Below are 22,589 nucleotides of genomic sequence, written 5' to 3'. Positions count from 1 at the left end.
ATATAAATATTTAACTCTCATCCTCACCCCACCACACATACGTGTAAAGACAAGGTAGCGTATAACGTTAAAAAAAATTTTTTTTAAATCTCCAACAAATAGATCGTATATAAATGTAAAATGCACACAAACACAAACAGACACACACACACACACGCACATGCACATATCAAGACAATAACGTATTGCACAACAATGTAAACATATAAAAACATCCAGCATATCAGAACATCTATCAAATAAATCGTGTTTATAAAATGCACACACACACGCACACACACACACACACACATGCACATACACACACACACACACACACACACACACACACATGTATGAATGCTTGTGCGCCCACACCCTCTCACAACATATATCACGCCAATAAAATCAGTAAACTAACATTAAGATACATGAAATCCATTAAATCACAAGCACGTACAAGTAACGCTTGCCTGTGCTCAGCCACACAGTCCCACACAAAATGTCTGCCCATGCCCATGCACTCGCCTACCGTAGAGTTCAGGTGGTACTGGGAGGGGGTGGGGGGGAGGTTTGTGAGTCCTATGAGTGAGTGTATTGCATGCTTTGATTGTGTGCGCGAATAGCTCAAGGAATGAATGAGCTAATGTAACGAGATGTTCTTGCGCGTGGAGCTATGAACCTGCCACTTCTGTCCGATCGTCGACTATTAATGTCATCATGTAGTGGGTGTGTTTCGTCTGTCAAAATTGTTTTCAGTCTGTCAGTCAGTTTTCTATTGTAGATGTCGCTAAAGGTGTCTTGTCTTTTACCCACCACCCCACCCGCTTTCCTAATGACTTTTTCCAACCCGTATTTGTCGTGTTTGGTCAAGTTTCCCCCCCAGCACACAGCGCCATAAGTTAAAACGCTGCAGACAACAGATGTGTAAAACATCTGGAGCAACTGGTCACATACATTAAAAGACCTCATTTTTTCTGAGACAGTACATACAGCTATTGGTCTTTTTTAATAAGTGCAGTGGAATTTTCATTCCAAGAAAGCTTATTGTCACTTATCACACCAAGATATTTGTATGAATATACTTGTTCAACAGCTTCATTTTTAATGATAATCTTACTTAAACATGGTTTCTTTTTCCTGAAGTCAATTACAAGTTCTTTAGTTTTGCCAACATTCAGTTCATGGTAATTTTCATCACACCAGTTCACAAATCTGTCAATTTCTCTTCGATAGTCAGCGTCATCATCTTCGTCATCAGTAATCAGTCTTGTTAGTCTCAAGGCCTGACTAAGCGCGTTGGGTTATGCTGCTGGTCAGGCATCTGCTAGGCAGATGTGGTGTAGCGTATATGGATTTGTCCGAACGCAGTGACGCCTCCTTGAGCTACTGAAACTGAAACTGTTAGTCAAGAGTCATCTGCAAACTTGACCAGTGGGCATGTGTTATACAAACTTCTGCAGCCGTATACAGGGTAAACAGAAATGGTGAGAGCACTGTGCCTTGTGGTGCCCCAGTGTTTGTAAAAAACAGTAGACATAAAATTATTTAATTTCACAAACTGGGGCCTGTTAGTAAGATAGTCTAAAATCCATGAAATAGAGGGAAAAGCAAGTCCCATGTGCATAAGCTTCTTTGCTAAGATGTGGGGTACATTCCACTGCTCTACTGTAAGGACATACACATACATCATACTCTTACTGTTGTTGCAGCCCTAGTGTTCAATCAGAATCAAGATTTACAGTTTCCTTGCAAGTAATCATTTCTGATTTCTCTATTTTCACACCACAAACTTATCCATCACTCAGATGTAAACTCCAAACATGAAAGGCATTGAATCCCTCTTTACAAAAATGTCAGACAATCCACACACCAGCTGAATCAATGCCACTGTTGTTAACTGTTGCTGAACATACACAGTCATGGAGAGTGGATGTGTGTCTATGTATACAACATGATAGTTGAGGAAAATGAAATAACTTTACTTGGCTTTTATGTCCAATACAAGTGCAAATATTTCAACAATAATTATGTCCACCCACAAAATACCATGACTTGAACTTTCATAAGTTTATCAAAAAAAAAAAAAAAAAAAAATTAAAAACAAAAAACATAGAACTGTGAATGCGCAGTTTTACATCTAAAGGGAAACAAAGTAGCAGGAAAAAAAAAGATAAAAGAGATGGACAGACAGATAAAGACACAGTGACCATCACCTTGGAATATTCACAAACATTGTAAACATGTCGATTGTGTAGTTAGTGTCATTCTGTGTTCTGTCCAGAATTTGTACCGGTATATCTTCTTTTTTTTAACTGCGAACAAGAAAAACAGTGTCATGCCTTCATCAAACCCAAACACATGTTCAAGCAACTAAATGAGAAGATAGCCCCAATAAATGTTCTGGATCAGAGCCTCAACAAAATAAACCTTTCATGAAATGGAAATACTGCTTAATCCGGTAGACTTACAACCTGTGATTGGTATTACTATATATATTTTTTTTCAAATTTGTAAAATCCAAATTTGGTATTAAAACACAAATATTTCCAGAGAAAATGAATTTGTTAAAGTTTATCATGGACACACGCACACACACACTCTCTCTCTTGCACACAAACACAACCAAACACCAGGTTATTACATACTCACTTTGTTTACACAAGCAAGTCAAAAAGTCTGTACCAAAAATTATAGGAGGTTATCAACAACAACAAAAAAAAGGGGGGGGGAGGAATCTGTATTTTAACTCCCTTAGGAAACCAGAAACGTGTGGCTCTTTTTTTGTTTGTTTGTTTTGTTTACTTATTTTACATCTAAAACAAGAGAGGCAAGGCCTTCAAGACTCACTTGTGATTCACTTTAAAAAAAAAAATTCTAATCGTTAAAATGTGATCTGTATTTGTTAGTATAAAGCTTCAGGTTAAAAAAAAAAGAAAAAAAAAGAAGAAAAAAGTCCTGACGGTAGATTCGAACCCCGTGTGTTCAGGTGAGAAGAAACTGTCTTATCCAATACACTATCATGGCTCCTTAACAGACGTTCAAAAATTTAACATTTAAACATGCTTTTTTTTAAAGGGCGATAAATCGATTGCGGTAATCGCAGTGAGAACACTGTTTAAATCATATTATTCTGGTGAATCTTGGGCATTCAAAAAATCTTTAAGGGCAATTAAAAATTCTTTTTAAGTCCGCGGTAAAGGAGACGTGGCTATCGCTGCAATCACACTGCAACATTTAGCCGTTTTCTCTGGATCTAGATAGATGTACAAGTTTAGTTACACCCACTGGGAATGTACAACACGGTCGATTCAATTTCTCTTTTATGTTCATTCTAGTTTTATAGTTTTAAAGTTGATATGAAAATTGAGTATTTTGTTAAACTAATTACATGTAGAGCCAAGTACAAGTACTTCTAAACGTCGTATGAAGTGAAAAGGACTTCATTTTGAGAAAAGTCAAGACTGGAAATTTTTACGTTTCATCAAGGGTATTAACTCTCATGGTTTATTATTTTTAACTGTGAATTCCGACTGATTTTGTTGACTCACTTGTGTAAACAAAGTGAGTCTATGTTTTAACCCAGTGTTCGGTTGTCTTTGTGTGTGTGTGTGTGTGTGTGTGTGTGTGTGTCTGTGTGTCCGTGTTTCCGTGGTAAACTTTAACATTGACATTTTCTCTGCAAATACTTTGTCAGTTGACACCAAATTAGGCATAAAAATAGGAAAAATTCAGTTCTTTCCATTCATCTTGTTTAAAACAATATTGCACCTCTGGGATGGGCACAACAACAAAAAAAATGAAGCCTAATTATATGCAAACTGCATTTACTGTTATATTTATATTTTTTATATTCTCTAAACTTGGCACTTTGATCTGATATTCTGACACAACAACAAGAGCAGTCATTATTATCATTTTCTGTTCAAACAGGAACTTCTTTTGCTAAGCATGGAAGTTTTATTTATTTTGCAAACATTTTGGTGCAGATAGTAAAAAAGGGAAATTACTCTGTAATTAAAGCCAGGGGAGTTAATTTGCTTTAAACTGATCTTTCTCATCTTAAACATTACATTTTGAAATTATACTCAATACATAAAAAGCTTGGAATTTTTTTTTAAGTGTATCACAAGTGAGTCTTGAAGGCCTTGCCTCTCTTGTTGATATTTTTATGGCAGTTTGGGGCATAATCCAGTAAGTGATGAGGTGTTCACAAATCTTTCTCTGAATAAATATTTAACAGTCTCCTTCTCCAACTTTCCATCACATGTTATCGTGTATTGTCGATTGAATATAGGACTGAACGGGCAGGTCAACAACTTGGAACAAAATGGCGACCTTCACGTTTGCGAGGAATATGAGCACACGGTTTGAATATGTATAAATATGTGTACGCAACTGATTTTTGCCCATGACCTTCAGGGCCCAGCCAACAGATCTACAAAGTCCACTCATAGTACTGATTTTAGTATTTTCCGAAAAAGATCACTGTACTTGGGCAAATGAACAAAGTGAAAGCCCTGCACACTGAGAGTAAAACACATAAGCTTTTTATGTATTGAGTATGATTTCAAAATGTAATGTTTAAGATGAGAAAGATCAGTTTAAAGCAAATTAACCCCTCTAACATTAATTACAGATTAATTTCCCTTTTTTTTACTATCTGCAGCAAAGACAAATACCAGAAATATAACTTCCATGCTAATCAAAAGAAGTTCCTGTTTGAACAAAAAATGATAACAATGACTGCTCTTGTTGTTGTGTAAGAATATCAGATAAAAGTGCCAAGTTTAGAGAATAAAAAAAAAATATATATATATATATAACAGAAAATTCAGTTTGCATATAATCTGGCTTCTTTTATTATTTTTTTGTGCCCATCCCAGACGTGCAATATTGTTTTGAACAAGATGACTGGAAAGAACTGAATTTTTCCTATGTTTATGCCAAATTTGGTGTCAACTGACAAAGTATTAGCAGAGAAAATGGCAATGTTAAAGTTTACCATGGACACACATACACACACACAGACAACCAAACACTGGGTTAAAACATAGACTCACTTTGTTTCAACAAGTGAGTCAAATATAGGACTTGGCAAACATGATTAAATCAAATATGTATCTGCTTGAACTTCTGAATCTGTACCACATATCATTATGTTTTCATTTCATTTGAAGTTGAAGGACAAAGTACACTTTTCATTTACTATTGGTAATTCCTACCATAAATGCAGTACACAATCATATCTCCATGGTAAGTGTAAGGACAAAGCACACTTTTCATTTAGTACTGGTAATCCCGACCAGAAATGCTGTACACATTCACAACTTCAAGGAAAGTGTTCAATTGAAACTCTTAGCTCAAAAAGAAATGTGCACTATCATCTTCTTCAACTTTCATTTATTTCAGAAATGTGGTTATACTTAGTATCCTGTGTATTATTCAAACCTGAAACCATTTTAGCTTGATATCTAATTTTGTGCAATATCAAAAAGATCTCTTTGTAAGCAATTCTTGATACAACCTTTTGACTCTTTTTCAAACAGCAGTTTGTTTATACTGAGGTCATTTGAAATAAGTTAATCACTGTGTTACACAATAGAATCTTTTTGTGATTTTTAGAAAATAACAAGAGACGCAAGGCCCTCAAGACTCACTTGTGATACACACTGTATCCAGTAAAAAAGAAAAAGAAAAAAAGGTAAATGTGTTCTGTGTTTAATGATATAAAGCTTTGGAGAGAAAAAAAAAAAGAGAGCATGTCAGCAGATTTGAACCAGTCACATTCGGTTCGAGAGAAAGTAGACTTGCATCATACTAATGACGTTTAAAGAATAATATCTAAATGTATATTCTTTGGTGTCATAAATTGATTATAGTATTTCAGGTGATAGGTTGTAATAGGTTGTAAGTCTTCCGGATCCTTTTTTTGGTATACCTTATAATTTAAGAAATTCTTCAAAGTCCACAGTAAAGGAGACGTTGCCATCGCCTCAGGCACACTGCACACTGTAGCCATTTCCTCCAGATCTGTGTTTTCGACATGCTGACAGGACAGGTGCAATAGCCGAGTGGTTAAAGCGTTGGACTTTCAATCTGAGGGTCCCAGGTTCGAATCATGGTGATGGCGCCTGGTGGGTAAAGGGTGGAGATTTTTACGATCTCCCAGGTCAATATATGTGCAGACCTGCTAGTGCCTGAACCCCCTTCATGTGTATATGCAAGCAGAAGATCAAATACACACATTAAAGATCCTGTAATCCATGTCAGTGTTCAGTGGGTTATGGAAACAAGAACATACCCAGTATGCACACCCCGCAAATGCAGAGTATGGCTGCCTACATGGCACAGTAAAAACGGTCATACACGTAAAAGCCCACTTGTGTGCATACGAGTGAACGTGGGTGTTGCAGCCCACAAACGCAGAAGAAGAAGAAGACATGCTGACAGAAACTACAATGCAGCCCATTCAATTTCTCTTTCATGTTCATTCTAGTTAATTCAGTATCCACTTTCAAATATTCAAAGGCAGTAAATACATGAATGGTGTCATTAGTGTCAATGTGTGTGTTCTGTGCAGAATTTGTATTTCTTTTCTTTTAATTGCGAACAAAAAAAGGGGGTCGGGCCGTCTTCAAACCAAACCATAAATTGAGATTTTTTTTAATTGGATCCTCGATGACATAAACCAACATACAGCTTAATCCGGAAGACTTACAACCTATTACTGGTATGACTGAACTTTTTTTCCCCACTATGTTTAATCCAAATTCGCTATTGGCAGACAAAGTATTTTCAGATAAAATGACAATGTTAAAGCTTACCACACACACACACACACACACACACACACACACACACACACACACACAAGTTGTTGTTGTTTTTATATAGACTCAAACTGTTTACATGATTTCTTAAAATTCCAGGAGTCAAAGGACAAACTCAGTTTCATTTCTTGTCATCTCAATCCTAATAGTAGTGGACATACAATATGAATTCAATCTGTGTTAAATAAGTGGTTAGAAATCACACTTATTTTCAACTCACAATCACCTAATAGGAAATACAAACACTGAAACACTGGACAGTGGTTTTACAGAGGTTCAGACATACATTTCTGTAAGAGCCTTCATGGCTCATGTGTCATTCAAGGGTCACTAGGACACTCTCCTCACATTAAAACACAGTTTTACTTAATTGCAGCACTCAGATTATGGTTCTTGCTGTAGTTTACTTGGATCACATTGTCTCTTGATGTCCAGCAAGAGTTCATCTCCAGAGCTATGTGGTTTTGCTAAAGTCATGACATATGCACATTCATTTGTTTGCTCAGCAATACAGTCAATCATATTAGAAGTTAACAACTAATCAAAAATTTTTTTATCTGTGCTCTATTTTATACACAATAATAAATCTGGACATGTCCAATTCTCTGACATTTTGATGATGATGTTGTCTACTCCATAAATCAAATCAAAGTTACCACTAATGGGCACACTACGAAAGTTATTAACTGTAAAATCCCAGCATGTTTGAACCTCTCATAGCATTCCTATCTTCCACATAAAAACAAAAAAATTGCTACTCTTTTTCAGAATAAGTAAACTGCCCATGAGAGAGAAAAAAATCTGAAAGGAAAATGAACACACTATCCAAATATGACATTTTCAAATCAATTTATGATTTTGTGATAGAAAATTTCCTACAATGATGCAGACAGATATTTCCGTACATGGGCACTTTTTTGCATTCTGGAAGGGAATGGAACATTTTGTCTTGGGGCACCCATGGGGTTAATATAAATATATACACCCTGCAACAAATTAGAAAGTCAGTGGTAAGCAACACTCACCTTTTTCCTCAGCAGTGTCACTTCAGACATGTGGTTCTCACACTGACACATCTGACTGTGGTGATCTGTACATACAACAATGCCCAGTGAATTAGAGAGAGAGAGAGGAGAGAGAGAGAGAGAGAGAGAGAGAAAGGGTTTGTTGTAATTTGCATGTGCTGGCTTATCATAACTTATAATTCATTTGACATATTTCTTTGTATTTTGAAAACATAGCTATGTATTCTATTCTTATTGCTCTAGTTCTCTTCCTTTAATAAAATCACTGTGTTCATTCCTCCTCCCCCGTACATTTGTATGCAACACCATACAACATAGTTCTTCAGGTGACCATAACCCCCCACTCCCATCCCCCTTACCTTGGCAAGGGGGGATTTTTCAATATGTTTTCCCAAACATTTGACCAATATGCTGTCCAAATATACCTGTCTGCCAAAAATGAATTACACTATGAATATACCAGGGTAAGGTTAAAAAAACACCCCAAAAGGCATGGTTTTCGTATTGCGGTGAAAGTGTGTGATCAATAAAAATGGTATGCTGTTATCAGTGGTGAAGTGTTCTATTTGATTAAGATTAGGTTTGTTGAGCTTCATATTATATTACTCAGCCTTCTAGTATCAACAATGACCTGCTAAAATGTACCCAAGCACTACGGACATTCTAACGCTGACCAAAACTCCACAACTTCACATATCACATCGCCACAATTTAGAACGTTTTATTTGGGAAACAAAACATCATCATTAATGATTCATGTGTCCATACACCCCACTTGCATCAGCAGATGGTAGAGGGGGATTGGGTGTGGGGGGTCACAGTATCTACTTCACAGACTGGTCAGTTTTGATGTCCATAGTTACCTGTCTCATTCAATGTCAGTTGCTGTTGAAGAATCCAGACAATGTCAAAAAAAACAAAAAAACAAAAAAAACACACACCAAAAAACACACACCAACTCCCCTCTTTGGCACTTGTGAAAGATGTGGCCAGCAGAAATATCGGACAGTTTAGAGTAAATTGCAAAATTTAACTCGGTCACAAAAGCTTCAGTGGAGCCACTGGCGCAGGCACTTGACTGAACAATGATAATTCTAAAGCTTCTTTTCTGAGTTTTCCCTGAGTACCAAGGAAAGTAAAAGAAAACTGAAATGAACGGAGACAAATTGCATTCCTCTGGGAATGTTTATTTTGCCAAATGACCATCAGTGCAAGGTCAAACATGACAAAGGCATACTCCTGACCCAGTTGCCTTGTTGCGTTCAGTGACACCTGCAAAATGTGTTAAACTATTATATTGTCTGTGACAGGATGAACAGGTTGCAGTCAACTGGTGACTGCTCTTGCACATTGGCCAGATTCGCTCCAGTGAGTGACACCCAACCTGTGCATTGCTCACAGAATTTGTATCTGGTCAGAATCTGTATGAATCTGGACATAGCAGCATCATTTGCAGTAAGTTGAATGGGGCCATGAGTGTCATCTATTTTAAGTACGGACTCAACTTTATCTTTTGTGAAACATGGCTGGAGCTCTGGAGGCTGATAATGAAGTCTATGTGGGTGTGTCAATGAAGGTTAAGCATCACTGGAAACCAGTGTCTGGGCCTGGTTTTCAGAGTTTCTTACTATTTTCTGAATGACAATTCCATGTGTTGAATGTGTTTGCCAGATCCTTATCCTGTCTCATGTAAATCAATAGTCTCTGCAGGAGTGAGGAATCACTTTATCGGGACAGATGGTTTACTTCAAAGTCCATTGTAAGAGATTGCAGTTTCAAGTTCAAGGACACAACTGTGAGACATACAGTGGCCAAAGTGACTAAAAATGTGTATACTGACAAGTTTAGCATTTCCTGTTGGCCGACTGCAGTGCCCAGAACGATGTGCTTTGGCATTTCCACTTGTGAAAGCATAACACATCTTACGAAATATAGGCAGTGATTCTGTTTCTTTTTTTCAGGAGCATTTTTCTTTCCAGTCAGAACATTTACCAGAAAGTCCTTCACAGAATCAGGAGCATTTTATTCCTTGGCCTCACCTGAGCCTATCTGTAACTCTGAAAGAGACTGCCTCTTCCAACCCTCTGTCCTCTGATGCAGAAACAACAAAAGCATTTTTAATGGTTCAGCCTTTATGTATGTCTCATGAGTTTAGTAACTCTGGTTAGGAGCTGCAAAACCTCTTTTGTCCCAAAATGTTCAGTCCTGTGGTTAAGATTGTGAAACTGCATGCATAATACGTCACTCAGCATTGTAAAGCGCTCTACTTCATCTTCGCCAATGGTGCTCTTTTCAATTTACTCACACATTGTTAAAAGCGTCCCTGTGGGCTTCCTTTGCTGTGTAAATAATTTGTTTCTTCTTTCACGTCTATCCACATGCCTCAGAATTAAGTCCCTTCTGAAAGAATTTGTGATAGTGTACTTCCCGTGCCACAAGATCTGTCATGCATTTAGACACAACAATTCCTTTGGCTTGAGTAGCTGCATGTTTCCCTGTTTGATAGCTCTAGTCTTTAGAAACTGGGTTCCATTTCCTCGTTTTGTCACACATGATGTGAGATGTGAGTGCGCATGCGTGGTGTAAGATGGAAGACAGTGAACTCGAGGCCACAAATTAAATCGATTTAGCAAAATAAGTTTTGTGACAACAATATCAGATCGTCTGGCAAAGTGTATAAAGTGCTTCTGGAGCTGGACAAACAAGTTAATTGTGGTAATTGACACTGTAAAGCAAATATCGACGCCGAGGTGGACCCGCTGAAGACGGTCAGATCTTCGCGCCCAACTTTAGCTACCACTTCCGGCCTAAGCAAATTTGTTTGTGATTCCTTTTTCCTGCTTTTCGATTCAACATCCCTTGAGCAGAACATTATCATCCAAAACATCATCTGGCCGGTGAGTGACTTTTTTTCTTCCTTATTAAGACCAAGAACAAGTACGAAGCAGACTAGGTCTTGCCGATCTATTTTTAGCTCAGCATCACAAGCTCACCTGTTACCACGAAACTACCAACTCTCGGTCCATCTTCAACTGGAAAAATGAGTGCAAGCAAGACAGTTGGAGGCAAAAAAGGACCTGCTTTAAACCAGGGGAGCAGCAGCCAGCCTTGTGACAGTGACCAGGACAAGCAGCCAAGCAAATGTAGCATTTGTAAGGAGGAGGTGGAGGAAAGACAGCGATCTGTTGGCTGCGAGTTGTGCAGGGCCTGGTACCATGCAAAATGTGTAGGCCTGGGAGAATCATTGTTTAAGGCGGTACAAGCAGAAGCAAACCAGAAGGAACAGAAATCCGGCCTCCACTGGTACTGTCCTACACCCTGCAACAAATTAGCCAGAAAGTTTCCACTCGGCTTTGGAATGATGGAGGACAGAATAGACACACTTGAGGGAGAAATGAACGACACGAAGGATCGACTCAAAAAGATTGAGGAAGGAGAATTCCCACCCAAGATGCTGGAAGCGGTTAAAAGTCTGTCAGCAACAGGAGGGGTAGAACATGCATCAGGAGGGGCAAAATTGGACAAAGATGGCATTGAAAAAATGATGGAGGAGAAAGTCAGAGAGCAGCGAGAAGAGGCAGAAGATAGGGCGAGAAGAAGCAAAAACCTGGTCATCTTTGGACTGGAGGAACCTTCTACAACAGACAAAGAAAAAAGAACTCAGGAAGAAGAAACCATTGTTAAGAGGTTCATGACTGAAATCAGCTGCTCAGACAACCAGCACAATCCAACAGATGTCCGCAGACTAGGAAACCTCTCAACAGCAAAAAATCCCAGGCCACTGAGACTCTCCTTCCCCAGCCAACACACCAGGGATGAAGTTCTACAATCATTCAGGAAAGCTAAGAGGGCAGCCAGAGAGCAGGACACAGACAGCAACACCAAGCTGCTGGTCACAAACTCCAGTGCAAGAAACGATATGACACCCACAGAGAGGAAGGAAGAAGAGGCGCTTTTCAAGGAGCTCAAGCAGAAACAGGAAGAGGCCAAGACATCGGGGGACGAATCAGCGAAATGGGTGCGCCGAAACGGAAGAGTCGTGAACATCGGGAAATACCCGACACCAGCACGAGAGGGGGAAGACAATTAGGCAGAGGTCAGAAGCATGTAAATAGTGTAAATAGTTTCAAGCCATCCTGTTCGAACTTTTCTAGTCAAGTCATAGCTACATTGAACAGTTCTAGTCAGGCAACATCTACACCAAATATTTTATCTAGTCAGACAACACCTACGCGAAAGATTTCTAGTCATGTCACATGTTTGTACACAAATGCGGATAGTCTTCTTAAAAAACGAACTGAATTAGAAGCCATGATAGAAATCCATAAGCCTGCAGTGATTGGTATCGTAGAAGTTAAGCCAAAGAACTCGAGATTTGCTGTCCAAGAGAGCTAGAGCGAAACCACCATTCCAGGCTATGATCAATTCCACAACCTAGAGAAGAATGGGCGTGGTATTTGCTTACATGTTAAAAGCGAATTGAGACCATCCCTGAACAATGAACTGGAAACGGACTTTGAAGAGTGTATTTTTATAGACTGTAAGCTCCAAGAAGGAAATATCACAATTGGGCTGATCTACAGAAGCCCCAACATGAGCTCAGGCACCGATAATCATCAAACAGAGGAAAACAATGAAAGCCTCAATAGACTACTTGTAAACGTGGCAGACAAGAAGCACCAAAATTTGCTGCTAATTGGCGATTTCAACTACCCCGATATCGACTGGGTGCATAACAGGAGCTTGAAAGGCAAAAACCACCCAGCCAGCAAATTCTTAGAAGCAACAAAGGAAGCATTCTTGATTCAACACCAGAGAGAACCAACAAGAATTAGAGAAGGCCAGTGTCCAACTCTAGACGATCTGGTGATGACCAACAGGGAAGACATTATAAATGACATCACAATAGCACCAGCTCTTGGAAAAAGCGACCATGTAGTACTGACAGTCAACCTATCCTGTTCATACAAGGAATCTGAAAAGACAGAACACTTCAACTTCGCAAAGGCAAACATTGAAAAAATGAGGCAAGACCTGGAAGACATCAGATGGGAGGAGGAGCTGGAACACCTGTCAGTGGGAGAGGCGTGGGAAAAGCTGCGTAGGGAACTGGACAAAACAACAGAGAAACACGTCCCCAAAACAGGAGGCTCAAGAGCAAGAAGGAAGAAGTAGCTTGATGGAGATACACTCAAAACGGTGCGAAAAAAGCACAAGCTGTATAGACGCTGGTTGCAAACCAAAAATGGACAGGACTATCAGGCCTACATCAAAAGCAGGAACAAGGCAACAAAGGCATGCCGCAAAGCAAAAAAGAAACTAGAGGAGATGGTAGCAGGACAAGCCAAAACAAACCCTAAGTCATTTTGGTCATACGTAAAGACGAAGACGAAAACAAGGACAAGTATCGCTGACTTGAAGAGAAATGATGGAACAAAGACAACTACAGACAAAGAGAAAGCAGATCTGCTGAACACCTTCTTCCAGAGTGTCTTTACAGTTGAAAAAGAAGGCAACCTACCAGACATGCCTGAATATGAATATGACACAGAGCTATCTAATATGGACATTCTCATGGAAAGCGTCCGCAAGCAGCTGGCAAATCTGAAGATAACCAAAGTCCCAGGACCGGACGGACTCAGCCCTCGTATACCCTCTGGGCTTTCAGATGTCCTCGTGCTACCAGTCACAATTGTGTTCAAAAAATCTATGGAATCAGGCAAGATCCCAGATGAGTGGAGGACTGCAAATATCACCCCAGTATTCAAGAAAGGAAGCCGTTTTGCAGCGAACAACTATAGGCCAGTAAGCTTGACTTGTGTCCTGTGCAAGGTAATGGAGGTGCTTGTCCGCGAGCATATCACTGAACACCTGCAGCGAAACGACCTCATCGACCAAGAACAACATGGGTTCACCAAGGGGAGATCATGCGTGACGCAGCTGCTTGACACTCTTGACACCTGGACAGAGGCCCTGGATGCAGGAGGAGGAGTCGATGCAATATACATGGACTATATGAAGGCATTTGACAGTGTCCCACATCGTAGGCTTGTAGCCAAAGTAGAAGCCCACGGCATCAAAAGAAATGTCCTCCGGTGGATCCAGGATTTCTTGAGCCACCGATCGCAACGAGTCTATGTCAACGGAGCAATGTCAGAGAGAGGAGAGGTGACAAGCGGCATCCCACAAGGCAGTGTCATCGGTCCAGTTCTGTTCTTGATGTACATAAATAATCTGCCCCGACATGTCCAGAGCCATATCAAGTTATTCGCCGATGATACGAAGGTTTTTGCAAGAAACGACAACGATACTGCCATGGCAACACTGCAAGACGATCTGGATCGACTTCACAATTGGTCTACAAAATGGCAAATGCGGTTTCATCCTGATAAATGCTCAGTCATGAGAATAGGGAACCCAAAGACAGACAGGAAATACCACATGAAAGGCCATAATGGACAAGGGGAACTGATAGTTGTGGAACTAGCAGAAAGTGAGGTAGAGAAGGACCTTGGCGTCCTGATTGACAAAGGGCTGATTTTCAAGAACCACATCAACCAAGCAACTGAGAAAGCAAACAGATTTCTTGGAGTCATCCGAAGATCATTTTACTTTCTCACCCCCGCAGTCTTCATCCAGCTATACAAGGCTCTAGTTCGCCCAATTCTCGAGTATGGACACACAGTATGGCAACCCCGACACAAGACACTGTGCTGCGAACTAGAGGACGTACAGAGGCGTGCCACCAAGCTCATTGCATCACTGAAGGACAAGCCGTATCCAGAGCGCCTTGCTGCACTGAACCTGCCCAGTCTTGAGCACCGCCGCCTCAGGGGGGACATGATCGAAATGTATAAATACACGCATGGCCTGTACTTGACCAGCCGCCCACATATCAGTTACCATCAAGGCAGAGACACAAGAGGGCACAGCCTGAAGTTGGACAAATCACACTGCAAACTCAACATCAGAAGCAGTTTTTTTGTTCAGCGCGTAACCGCCACCTGGAACAGCCTGCCAGACAGTGTGGTCACAGCCCCATCAGTCAGTGCTTTTAAGAACAGGCTCGACGCACACTGGAAGGAGCTACCTGCAAAATTCGACCCAGATTGTTACTATTAGTCACTGTCGATATCTTGCGCCACGTATGCGTATGTATTTTCAGTTGTATTAGGGAGACCTGTGAACAAGCTCCAAAGAGCTTCAACACGGACACAACGAGTAACCAGTAACCAGTATGATGCAGCAATCTCTTGAAAACAAAACAGTTGAAGCTTACAGTGCAAGTCATCTTTTTCAATTCAATTCAATTCAATTCAAAATACTTTATTATCTGCTTCAACCAAAAACAGAAAATTTTCTTTAGGCTCATCTAAAATAAAATGCCCGTCAGCAAAAAAACAACAACAAAAAACAAAACTGACACACCCTTCACTTCACCATGTACACATCAATTATTATGTAAAAAGAAAAACATGTGGATAAGATACTATTACATTCAGAGTGCAACAACTATGTGTGTGTTGCGTGTGTGCCCGCGCGCGCGCGTGTACGTTTCAATCATTATAAAAAGAAGAGCTTGGAGCTGATGGTCTGGCTGTGGTATCCTTCTCTTTGGCTTTCTGTCCCAATGTCAATGTTTCACTGTTTTCATTAATTAACCCTTTCGCTGCCAGGAAAATAAGATTTAAGTGAAATCTATTTGCCAGGGTTTTTCACAAAAAACGGGTATAAATTTTCCAAAAATTCTGTGCTCTTTGTTATTGGAGAAAGACCCATAAAAGTATATATTTTCTGAAAGGTAAATGAATAAAGAATACAAAACACATGCTTTTTTCCCATTTTATATATTTTTAGTGACATGCTGTTGTTTTGAAATCAGTGTTTTGTTTTTTGTCACATTTTCAACTTGTTCATTACAAACATTAGTCAGGTAATTTGCACAAAAACATCATATTTTCTGGACAAATGGATATCTGCAAACACAAAATCATACTAGAACAACCACAATATATATATATTTTTTAAGAGATAGATACACAATACATTGTGACTTCTCCAAGTGATAAGATGGATGTGAGGCCACGCCCCCTCAGTCTCCACCCCCTCCTCCTCACCCCTCTCACACGGTCACTTGATTCAGTTCTCATCAGACCGCGTTGGCTGCGTGCCAAGAATATCGCTCTGCTGACATTTGTAAAGTTTTTGAAACGCTCTCTGTGAAATATGTACAATGTATCATCTAGTCTCTTTGCCAACTTTGTGTAACCTTCAAAATTCACATGGGTTTTGTGAACATCAAATTTCATATTTCTCAATCGAAGCCTTGCTTTGTTCAGTCACTAATTCTATATCTGTCTCAAAGTTGTTTTTGTTGTGAATGATGCATAATTTGTCTGTCCATGCTTGTAACCTTTCTGTTTAACACAAAGAAAATGAATGTAAGTTCATTATTTGGGCACTGTGGTGTTGCAACCAGGTTTACCCAAGACTTCATCTATACAGTTTAAAGGAAAAGTGACGCACACACGCGCGCGCACACACACACACACACACAGATATACTCCCCCTGCATTCAAACCAAAATAAACCCCATTCAGACTGATACTGCATGATTTCCTTCATAAAAATGCATTGTAAAAAGAAAAGAAAAAACACCCCGTTTTATTTACAGAATGGCCCTTGTGGTCAGCTGGGCCATAAACCATGTTAATTAGACTGATCAAATGCAATACTACATATATAACATAAATACATTCTGATACAGTGCCTAATCATGTCAGGAGTTCCCTTACACTGATAAAGAAATTCTTCATCCTGTAACCTGGTTGCTGGCTTTTGAGCATTTTCAGCACACTGGAAATATTTGGTCATGTGAGAAGCTATTATGGCACTAATCCAATTCTAAAGTCATTCATGGGATATTTCACTCTAATTCCTTTCTGTAAACATTAAAAAATTAACTGTGTGATGAAATATGTGGATATAGCATCGTTTCACATATACCCCCAAAAGTCATTTATAGGGCCAAAAGAAGGGAAAATGGCCTTTATCATCCTTCCCCTACATTTATATCATAATTCAAACATGGCAAACAGGTAAATCATGATTTCTGACATAAAAACATGCAAGAAAATCACATTGAAAATCCCCCATGCCGGGGTAAGTATTACCATTTACCACCCAACAGACATACATGTACTGGTGAAATTCTGGCCGAGTATGGAGAAGAAATACACAAACCCTTTACAACCCTTTAGATCTAGTTATATCCTGATGGAGAATGACAAATAAATTAAGAACAATATCTATCACTTGGTTGTCATTACATCTTTAAATTGGAGCGCCAATAACCATATAACCATCAACATCAAGCATATAAACTGACAATATATTCTGGATCATATTTTGGCAAATACATCCACGTACTATTGTGTGTATGGAAGAGCTTAGCAGCATGTTTGCACTGCAATCGATGTTCTTCCAGTGTGCTGCGTCGCATGAGGCCACAGGCAGTGGAATTGGGGCACAGAACCATGGCAAAGGGGCAGCTGTCTTCATGGCTTTTTCTCTGACCTGCAACCACAGCAGTTCATCACAAATCAAATGTAGCCAAGAATGCAAAATTCTACAACAGTGGCATGGTCTGAATCAAATATCATCAAACACTCATATATAAAAATATCATACCAGTTAATCAAGTCCTACATCATACATTGAGATTTGACATAGGGTAGAAGTAACAGGGGCCAGTTTAAAAAAAAAAAATTATCTCTCAGTCATTCTTGTTTCATGATTTCTTACTGTTTTGCTTTGCATGCTTGCTCTAATTTCCTTTTATCATCAATGAACATAAATCCTACTAATCAAAACCTTGAAAAGTTTGTTGTATTTTGAGATCACTATCAAGCAGTTCTTTTAGCTTGTTAAGACTTTGTGCAGTTTTCATGTTTTATCAGAATAACTCTTAACAGACATTTTGTCTGCATTGATATTGTCTAAGTTATTCAATCTTTTATATGTCTGGATTAAATATCCTCTTAATCTTCTTCCTTTCAACAACAGCAGTTGCAGGTATCTTCACTGTTTAAAGTATGTCATATCTCTGCATTCTTTAACTATTTTGGTGGCTCTCCTTTGAATCTTTTTCAAAGCAATAGGTTGTCTCTAAATGTGGATACCATACTACATTTCCATACTCTATTATCTATCTGCGTTCAAACTAGGGCTCTGTACAATTTCGATAAAAGTCTTTATCGATGTAATCAAAGGACCTTTCATCTACACCTATTATTTGGTTTGCTTCAATAATTGCATTCTGTATGTGTGGACCAAAGGATAATGTTTCATCAAAATTACTCCCTGATCTTTTTTCTACCCAACAAACAGTAATAGGATTTATGCTGTTGCTAAAATTCACTGCATATTCATGTTTAGGATGTTTTCTTCCAATGTTTAAAACATTACATTTTTGAATGTTAAAGATTCCAAATCTCTGTCCATTCCTGTAAAGTATCAAAGTCCCTTTGTAGTTTCCCACTGTTACCTGTGATATTGTAAAGTCTTGTATCATCTGCAGAGATTTTACTTGTACTTTTCACATTTTCTGACAGATCATTGATAAATAATGTAAAAAGAATTGGACCTAGTATACTGCCTTGTGGAATACCACATAAAATATCAGCTACTTGTGAGCAGGAGTTCCAAAGTCTTACCCTTTGTATTCCACCTGTTAAAAAGTGCTTTATCCAGACAAGGAGTTTACCCTTAATTCCATATGCTTCTAGCTTGATAACAATCTTTTGTGAGGTACTGTATCAAACACCTTCTTAAAATCTACATATACTACATCTATTGTGTCTCCATTATCTAACTTAGTTGTAAAACATTCCATTACTTCAAATAACTGCATTACACATTATCCTTTTCTTCTAAAACCCTGTTGACATTCAGAGTACAAGTTATTGTTCTGAAAGTGCTTAACTATGTCACCCAGAATTATAGATTCTAAAACTTTACAAGATATGCATATTAAATGTACATGTCCGTAATTTCCTGGATCCATTTTTGACTCACTTGTGTAAACAAAGTGAGTCTATGTCTGTGTGTGTGTGTGTCCGTGGTAAACTTTAACATTGCCATTTTCTCTGCAAATACTTTGTCAGTTGACACCAAATTTGGCATAAAAATAGGAAAAATTCAGTTCTTTCTGTCATCTTGTTTAAAAGAATATTGCACCTCTGGGATGAGCACAAAAAAATAATAAAAGAAGCCAAATTATATGCAAACTGAATTTACTGTTTTTTCATATTTTTTTTAATTCTCTAAACTTGGCACTTTGATCTGATATTCTGACACAACAACAAGAGTAGACATTTTTATCATTTTTTGTTCAAACAGGAATTTCTTTTGCTAAGCATGGAAGTTATATTTATTTTGCATGTCTTTGGTGCTGATAGTAAAAAAGGGAAATTAATCTGTAATTAATGCTAGGGGGCTTAATTTGCTTTAAACTGATCTTTCTCATCTCAGACATTACATTTTGAAATTATACTCAATACATAAAAAGCTTGTGTGTTTTACTCTCAGTGTACAGGGCTTTCACTATGTTCATTTGCCCAAGTGGTCTTTTTCGGAAAATACTAAAATCAATACGACGAGTTGACTTTATAGATCTATTGGCTGAACCCTGAAGGACAAGGGCAAAAATCAACTGGTTGCATACACATATTTATACATATTCAAAGTGCGTGCTCATATTCTTCACGAACGCGAATGACGCCATTTTGATTCAAGTTGTTGACCTGCCCGTTCAATCCTATATTCAATCGACAACACATGATAACATGTGATGGAAAGTTGGAGAAGGAGACTGTTAAATATTTATTCAGAGAAAGCTTTGTGAACGCCTCATCATTTACTGGATTATGTCCCAAACTGCCATAAAAATATCCCGGCATAGAATCAGTCGGAATTCACAGTTTAAAATAATAAACCATGAGCGTTTATACCCCTGAATTGATGAAACGCAAAAATTTCCTGTCTTACCTTTTCTCAAAATGAAGTCCTTTTCACTTCATACGACGTTTAGAAGTACTTGTACTTGACTCTACATGTTATTAGTTTAACAAAATACTCAATTTTCATATCAACTTTAAAACTATAAAACTAGAATGAACATAAAAGAGAAATTGAATTGACCGTGTCGTACGATTCCTGGTGGGTGTAACTAAACTTGTACATCTATCTAGATCCAGAGAAAACGGCTAAATGTTGCAGTGTGATTGCGGGGATAGCCACGTCTCCTTTACCACGGACTTAAAAAGATTTTTTAATTGCCCTTAAAGATTTTTTGAATGCCCAAGATACATCAGAATAATATTAAACAGCGTTCTCACTGCGAATACCGCAATCGATTTATCGCCCTTTAAAAAAGCATGTTTAAATGTTATATTTTTTAACATCAGTTAAGGAGCCACGATAGTGTAATGGATAAGGCAGTTTCTTCTCATCCGAACACGCAGGGTTCGAATCTGCCGTTAGGACTTCTTCTTTTTTTTTTTTTTTTCATTTAACCTGAAGCTTTATAATAACAAATACAGAACACATTTTAACGATTAGATTTTTTTTTTTTTAAGTGTATCACAAGTGAGTCTTGAAGGCCTTGCCTCTCTTGTTAATCTTTATTTTTATCTTTATCATTCAGGCATTTCAAAGTGAAGATGATAATTTCCATACAATAAAAAGTCTATTTCAACCTCCACAGAATAACACCCAGAAAGAAAACAAACAAAATACAGCTGGAAATAGCATGCTTATTGTCTGATATATACCTGTAAAAGAAAAGAAAATGGCTTACAAGCTTATGATAACAATAACAACACCTGTAGTCATGAAAGTGAGTAACTGTCCCTGCAATGACATGTGGGTTTGGTCAAGATAAAAAGTTAATAACTTTGTCAGAGAGTGAGCCATCAAGCTTTTCTTACACCTAAGAGAGTCCCCCTTTAGAGGAGAGAGCGCTTTGATGATATTCCCTTCCTCCTGGTTGTAACTGATCCAACAAAGTGTCTGCTATGCATCCACTTTGTTTCCTCTATAAATAAATTGGTCAACTGATCTGTGACAAAAAAATCTTGAAAAAGTAAAAAATATGTGATTCCTGTCTATCGTCTGTCAACACATTTGAGGCAAACCCTCTTTACACGTGTGCTCCAAGTGGTCCAGTTAGCAAATCATTATTGAGAAAAAAGGGTCTTGGAAAATTAACTAGTTGAATGCATGGAAGACATCAGCTGACATCCTGCAAAAAGTGTTGCCATAGTACTGACCTCCTGCATGTATTTCAATTTTTCTTCCATTGGAATTTGGTGCAATGAACTTCTGACCCTCTCCTCCTCTCAGTGTCTTCTTCCGACTGTATGCTCCATTGACATGGACCTGGGCCTTCCTATTGTTCAGGTACTGCGAGATCCACTGGTACATACAGCCAGTCACACCACTCTTCTGGAGCTTCCTCCGGAGGCCATCCTTCCTGACTTTGTTGTATGTCTTTTCCATGTCTGTCCACACCGTCAGTGTATGCTGTTTGTCCTGGAAGCCATCCTCGATCTTCTGGGCTATGTAGGTCACTTGGTCCTCAGTGGAATGATGTTGGCGGAAGCCTGCCTGCTCTGGAGTGATGTTGTTCTTCTTCAGGTGCCAAACTAGGCACGAGTTGATCATACGCTCTAGGAGATTGCCCATGCAGCTGGTGAGGCTGATGGGGCGATAACTATCAAACCTGGCTCTGTCTTTGCCCTTCTTGTGGATGGGCACCATGTCAGCTTCTCGCCAGCTCTGTGGAACATGCCCCGTCTTCCAACTCTTGTTGAAGAGAGAAGGAGTTTGGTCTTTGCTTTGGTGCCAAGGTGTTTTAGCATTTCGTTGGTGACTTTGTCAGGACCTGGAGATTTCTTGTCCTGAAAAGACTTTACAGCTTCTTCAAACTTCAGTTTGAAAGGCCTGTCCACATATTCAGGTTGGTCTTGGTCATCCTGATGATTCTTTATTTCGTCATTGACTTGTTGTTTTCTGTCCTCTGACACAATGATGTTGCTGATCTGCTCATAGATGTCTATGAAGCAGTTTGCTCTCTCCCTGTCACCATCTCCTGGTCTTTTTGAAGCGTGACAGGCACTGACCTTCTCTCTTTGTTGTTCATGGCTTTGTTGAGTTTCCAGGGCTTGTTGCCATCTCTGTTCAGCTTTTTTGTTTTCTCCATCCAGCTTGTTCTTGCAGCCTGGATGTAGGTCTTTCTGTATTTGGCAGTGCAGGCTTTGACAGTAATGTTGTTTTCTTTTGTCAGGTTGTTTTCAACCTCCTCTCTAGTTCTTGTCACACATGATTCAAATTAGGCACAACAAATGGAACACTCCTTTAGAAAGGATACAAGGACTCCCAGTTGAGTTGCTGTCAATAAAAGGTTTAAATTGAATACTGATGATCTGACTCCATTCCCTTCTTCTTAAAAACATGTTTGTCAAGTTGTTTTTAAAAATGACAGAAGACTCAGAGAAAAATATGATCTAATCTTACTCTGTCTTATACAATAAAAGAAAAAAATCCAATCTCCTGAAGTCTGCTCTTGTCATTCTCACCAGCTGTTGGCATCATCCCAGACTCCTATCAGCCAGCTTGAACCAACGAAAGAGAAATGGTACTTTCAACAGACATTATAATCAGTTTCAGGTGGGTGACATTATAACAGGCA

The 22,589-nt window shown here is 38.9% G+C and overlaps 1 protein-coding gene across 2 annotated transcripts in view; it reads right to left on the bottom strand.

Moving 5' to 3' along the window:
- LOC143300608 (E3 ubiquitin-protein ligase TRAF7-like) overlaps positions 1–22,589 on the bottom strand; it is a 116,902-nt gene that overhangs the window by 76,126 nt on the left and 18,187 nt on the right. For both annotated transcript variants that reach the window (XM_076614391.1, XM_076614390.1), the window contains exons 3-4: positions 17,267–17,413; positions 7,838–7,902 (exon numbers count right to left, since the gene is read on the bottom strand). In XM_076614391.1, coding sequence (XP_076470506.1) covers positions 7,838–7,902; positions 17,267–17,413 — 212 coding nt within the window. The remainder of the gene's footprint in view (positions 1–7,837; positions 7,903–17,266; positions 17,414–22,589) is intronic.

This window comes from Babylonia areolata, chromosome 26, assembly GCF_041734735.1.
Source record: "Babylonia areolata isolate BAREFJ2019XMU chromosome 26, ASM4173473v1, whole genome shotgun sequence".
NCBI classification, from domain to species: Eukaryota; Metazoa; Mollusca; class Gastropoda; order Neogastropoda; family Buccinidae; genus Babylonia; species Babylonia areolata.
The sequence above is the reverse complement of the archived record's forward strand: the minus strand, read 5'-3'. Positions and strand labels throughout refer to the sequence as shown.